Raw genomic sequence first — 5335 nt, forward strand, 5'->3', positions numbered from 1 at the left:
TCTCGAACTCACAGAGATCCGCCTGCCTCTGCCTCCCGAGTGCTGGGATTAAAGGCGTGCGCCACCACCGCCCGGCTGGTTTTCTTTTTTTTAAACATTATTTATTTTTAAAGATTTATTCATTTTATGTATAAGTGCTCTATCTGTATATATACTTTTATGCTAAAAGAGGGTATGAGACTCCATTATAGATGGCTGTGAGCCACCATGTGGGTGCTGGGAACTGAACTCGGGACTCTGGAAGAGCAGCCAGTGCTCTTACCTGATGAGTCATCTCTCCAGCCCCTTGTTTTGGTTTTTCAAGACAGAGTTTCTCTGTGTGTATTTTTGGCTGTCCTGTAACTTGCTGGTGTCAAACTCCCTGAAATCCACCTGCCTCTGCCTCCCGAGTGCTGGGATAAAGGCGTGCGCCAACACCACCTGGCTGAAGCATTCTACAGCTGAGCTGCATCCCCAGCCCTTATACTTCACTTTTCAAAGTGGTCCACAGAGGTTACTGGGACAGGGAATCTCTTTGCCCTGAGGTGGACTGGAAGGGATAAGGTCTAGGACAGAGCTTGTGATAGAAACATTCTCTTCGTGGCTAATGGCAAGCCTTGTTGCAGGGCAGGGGGTGGGGGAGTAGGGTTGTGTGGGCTGTTCTGGAAAATAGGGGCCCAGTTCCTGAGCCTGAGATCCACTCCCACTCCCACCAACCTGAGTGCTTCCAGCTTCCCCACCTCACAACACTCCATGGCACTGCCCAGGTGGCCGAGCAGGCGGTAGGCCACAGCCATGTGGTACTGACTCATGGCCCGATACTTGAGGCTCCAGCCTTTGCCATAGTCGTTGACAAGCTCTGCAGCCTTGCAGGGAAAGAACAGGGCTTTCTCATAGTCCTGTAGGGACACAGAACAGGAGGGGAACACAGTGAGTGGTAGGCAGGGCACCAGACCTGGGTTCTCGGACAGCCACCCCCAGCTGTTTTTCTGTTTTTGTTTTTTTCTATGTTGTTCAGGCTAGTAGAAACTTGCAGTCCTCCCGACTATGCCTCCTGAGAACTGGGATCACAGACATGCACCGCCGTGGTCACAGTCAGCTCATTCATTCATTTTGGCCTCCAGTGGAAAGCATGATCCAGGCAGAATGGGAAGCCAGTGGACAGGTATGGCCTCTTGGGTTTGCTGCTGTATGCCAAGAGCTTAAAACAGTTTTTAGACTTAGCTGATACACAATCAATATTTGTTCACTGAATGAAAAAGCAAAACCACAGCTGGCTTTCCTGCTCATCCAGCCCCAGATGGGCTTCTCGGCTGCAGAGCCACACAGGAGGAGTTTACTGGAGCTCCCAGGAGCTCCTAAAGGCTGGGACGGTTCCATCAGCATCAGCACAGGTGTGGCATACCCATGGAATCCTTCTCAAATGCATCCTCCTCAAACCCACAAGAGGACTCCCGATAGAGAGCAGGAGCTCAGGAGTGCCCGTGTCTACTCTTAGCTACGCCTTCTTCTTTTTGGTTTTTGGAGAGTTTGTAGCTTTGGAGCCTGTCCTGGAACTCGATCTGTAGACAGAGAAGTGTGTGCCTCTGCCTCCTGAGTGCTGGGATAGCCACACCTTTTGCCCTATATCTTGGTTCCCTTTCTGTGCCCCTCCCTGTTTCAAATGCAGCCAGAAGGACCACTGGGCCTGGGCCTGTCTGAACCCATGTAAACAACCCGAACCATGTCCCTCATGGCATAGGGGCAGCAAACCCACATCACCCTTCAGTCGTCCTCAGTCTGGCTGTGGATGGTTGAGGGGTCCCTGGTTCCCTTGGTCTGACCAGTGCCGTCTCTGACTGGGAGTCTCAGGTAGACATCACAGTATCAGGGCGATCTATCTCTCTCCTTCTAGATATTGGGGTCACCTACTCAGTCCTGACAGAGTTTTAGGGACCCACCTCTCCTCGTTCCTCTACTGTTAGAGCAGAGGGACAACTTTACCAACCTCACCAAACCCCACCAAATATAACACCCAGACTCCATACCCACTCTCCCCACAGCCTCAGGGGACATAAGCTTCTTATTTTTCCACCCAACTTTCCTGCACTGTCCCACCCCAGGAGTTCCAGGATATGCTCCCTCTATTTGGCAAGGCTCTAGCCTCTGACCCCTAAGAAAGAACCTTCTGTGCCCCCCTTTCCCCCCTTTAATACCTCCATACTTGAGGTTAAAACAACAACAAAACAATGAACTACCACTTGGTTCAGGATCCTCTTCTCAGCCGTGGTCCCTCTGCATCCCATGAAACCCAATGCCTACACTCTCCTTTGCACCATCCCCTTCGACACCTCCCTGTCCTGGACCTCAAGAATGCCTTCTTTTCCACATCTCTCAATCCCCAGTCACAAAATACCTTTGCCTTTACTTAGATGACCTGGAATCTTTCCACCCAACTTTCCTGCACTGTCCCACCCCAGGAGTTCCAGGATATGCTCCCTCTATTTGGCAAGGCTCTAGCCTCTGACTTACTCTGTGTTCTCTTCTCACCACTGCCACATCTCCTATCATACAAGGGCTTCTCTCCAAACACTACCCCTTCCTGAGTGCCCTCTCTTCAGGTAGCACTGGCAGAGGATGCCATACTTACCCTTCAGCCATGCCCACATTTTGACATTTCAAACTGACTCCTTACAGTGTGTATAATTATGTCTGGTTTTGATCATTTGCTTCTGCTGGCTTCTGCCACACACCATATTTAATTCCAAATTCTAGAGCATACTTCTTTAGCCACTTCTACCCTCCACCTGCTCTCTCCATCCATCCCCCCTCCCTTACTCAGTAAGTGAGTATCCTGTCTCCTGGAGCCTGCTACACCCTCCAGGGCCCCACCTCTGGGCCTCTGTGACCTTGTCCCTTTGTCTAACAGCTTCTCCACAGCCTCCTGGGCTCCTCTGTGGGCTCGGGTTGCATTGGAGTCTTGCTCTGTTGCAAACAGCTTGGCCTCAGTGCATTTCCATGGCCTAAGTTGCCACACTCGGTTTTCCATGGTGGCAGCGCCTGCCACTGCACAAATGACCTGAAAATCTTTGTTTGTTTTGTTTTGTTTTTTCGAGACAGGTTTCTCTGTAGCATTGATGCCTGTGCTGGAACTAGCTCTTGTTTCAGTTAATGGCAGTTGTGAGCCACCACGTCAGTGCTGGGAACCAAACCTAGATCCTCTGCAAGAGCAGCAAGTGCTGATCCATCTCTCCAATCCCCCTCATTAAATATTAGATAAATCTTTAAAAAAATATTAGCATGTTTTTAAAAGATGTATTTACTTTTACATCATGTTCACTGGTGCTTTGCCTGCATGTGTATCTATGTGAAGGTGTCAGATTCCCTGGAACTGGAGTTACAGAAAATTGAGAGCCACCATGTGGGTGATGGGAACTGAACCCATGTCCTCTGAAAGAGCAGCCAGTGCTCTTAACCACGGATCCATCTCTCCAGACCTAGATAAATAAATCTTTACGTCTCTTCCGTGGGTCCTGCTCTTCCTCATTTATAGCCAAACCCCTTAAGGGCTCAGGGAAGAGGGGGACTTGCTCAAGTGCACACAGAAAGCATAGCCCATAGACATCTGAATGGCTCCACCTTCCCTGGCGTTCACCATGCTCTATCTAAAAGGAGGGCTAGCCGGGCGGTGGTGGCGCACGCCTTTAATCCCAGCACTTGGGAGGCAGAGGCAGACGGATCTCTGTGAGTTCGAGACCAGCCTGATCTACAAGAGCTAGTTCCAGGACAGGCTCCAAAACCACAGAGAAACCCTGTCTCAAAAAAAAAAAAAAAAAAACCCAAAACTAAAAGGAGGGCTGAGGGTAATAGCCAGCAAGGTGAGTAGTTCCTATGAGGCTCTAAGGGCTTGTGCTGGACTTGGAGCAGGCAGGTGAAGCCTCTACAAACCATGCCAGTGAGTTTGTGGACCTGTATGTGTAGTAGAAATGTTCTCTGAGCAACCACATCAATGGTGTCAAAGACCACTCGTCCATCCAGATGAATACACGGCTGACCAGACCACAGGCAGGTTATACCATCTGCAGGACTATTTGCCGGATGGGCAACTCAGATAGTTCTAATCTCTGATTGGCTAAGGCTGATGGTACTGTATCACAAGAACTTATGCTCAAAGGAAATCAGGGAATAGTTACCATAAACAGTGAGAACCACCACCCCCAAAGGCTCTTAGAGAGCCCCAGACCCCCACTGTGCCCACCCCATCCCCTGCCAAGGCCCAGACCCACCTTGACCTGAGCGTAGAAGCTGCCCAGGCTGCAGCAGACACGGCACTCCAGCATGGTGTCATCATTGTTGTGGGCATAGCGCAGGGCCTTCTCAAAACTCTCTAGGGCCTTCTGGAAGAGGCTGAGGCCCAGGAAAGCATTGCCCATGCTCAGGCTGACCTGGCCCCCAAGCTGGGCACCAGCTCTGGTGCCAGGCAAGCCAAGGCAGGTCTTGCAGTAGGAGATGGTTTTGTGGAACTCACACAGTTTCTCATTGCTTCGTGCCAGGTTCAGGTAGCTTTCAAGCAGGAAGTCGGCATCTTCAAGCTCCCGTGCAGTGTCAATCTGGACCACAGCAAACTGACGCCAGGGTAGTAGGCAGACAACACTTAGCCAATGCCCAGCCTGTACCATCTCCGACCTAGCCCGACCTCACAGCCAGAGCAGCAAACCCCAAAGCTCCAACTCAGAGCTCCTACCACCTCAGATCCTCCTTCCAGGCTAGAGCCGCAGCTCAGACCTATAGACACCACCCTTTCAGCCCGAGTCTCGGATCTGGAGTCTACGGCTGACCAGCCGGCAAGTACCAGACTAGAATCTTGGTTTGGAGGTCTGGTCTTGAGATCCCTGGACTCAGAGGCTCAGATACTACAGCAGAAGGCCTCAGGCCTGAATCTTAAGATACCCAGCCATCTAAGCCTCAGGGCCTTCCATGAATTCTGAAAATTACTAGCCTGTGAGATAGAGGATTCTCAGGAAGTTACAAGAAGCCTGGGAGTTAGGAGCCACCTAGCCCTGTTCCCAGCCCTTTCCCAGCACCCAGGTCCTCCCACGGCACCCTGTGAGGGTACTTCTACCTTCAGCATCTCTTTGTAGCGGCCCATCTCTGAGTGAGCTGTGACCAGGCATCCTAGCACCCGGAAGCGGCCCACGAGGTCGGAGCCCTTCTCCAGCACCTTCATCCACACCTGCAGTGCCTTCTCTGTCTGGTTGGACTGGTACAGCTGTAGTCCTTTTTCGATCTGTTGCTTTGTCTGGTCCTGCCCCATCTTCCCACAGCCTGGCCACTCAGGGAAAGACCGTGGTTGGTTAGCTGCTTCTAGACCCTCATG

General features: G+C 51.3%; 1 protein-coding gene across 1 annotated transcript in view; it reads right to left on the bottom strand.

Moving 5' to 3' along the window:
* Rapsn (receptor associated protein of the synapse) overlaps positions 1 to 5335 on the bottom strand; it is an 8627-nt gene extending 3292 nt beyond the window's left edge. Inside the window, exons 1-3 of the mRNA XM_005364180.2 lie at positions 5081 to 5335; positions 4245 to 4583; positions 720 to 878 (exon numbers count right to left, since the gene is read on the bottom strand). Of these exons, the coding sequence (XP_005364237.1) occupies positions 720 to 878; positions 4245 to 4583; positions 5081 to 5272 (690 nt within the window). The 5' untranslated portion in view covers positions 5273 to 5335. The remainder of the gene's footprint in view (positions 1 to 719; positions 879 to 4244; positions 4584 to 5080) is intronic.

This window comes from Microtus ochrogaster (assembly GCF_000317375.1).
Source record: "Microtus ochrogaster isolate Prairie Vole_2 chromosome 14 unlocalized genomic scaffold, MicOch1.0 chr14_random_1, whole genome shotgun sequence".
NCBI classification, from domain to species: Eukaryota; Metazoa; Chordata; class Mammalia; order Rodentia; family Cricetidae; genus Microtus; species Microtus ochrogaster.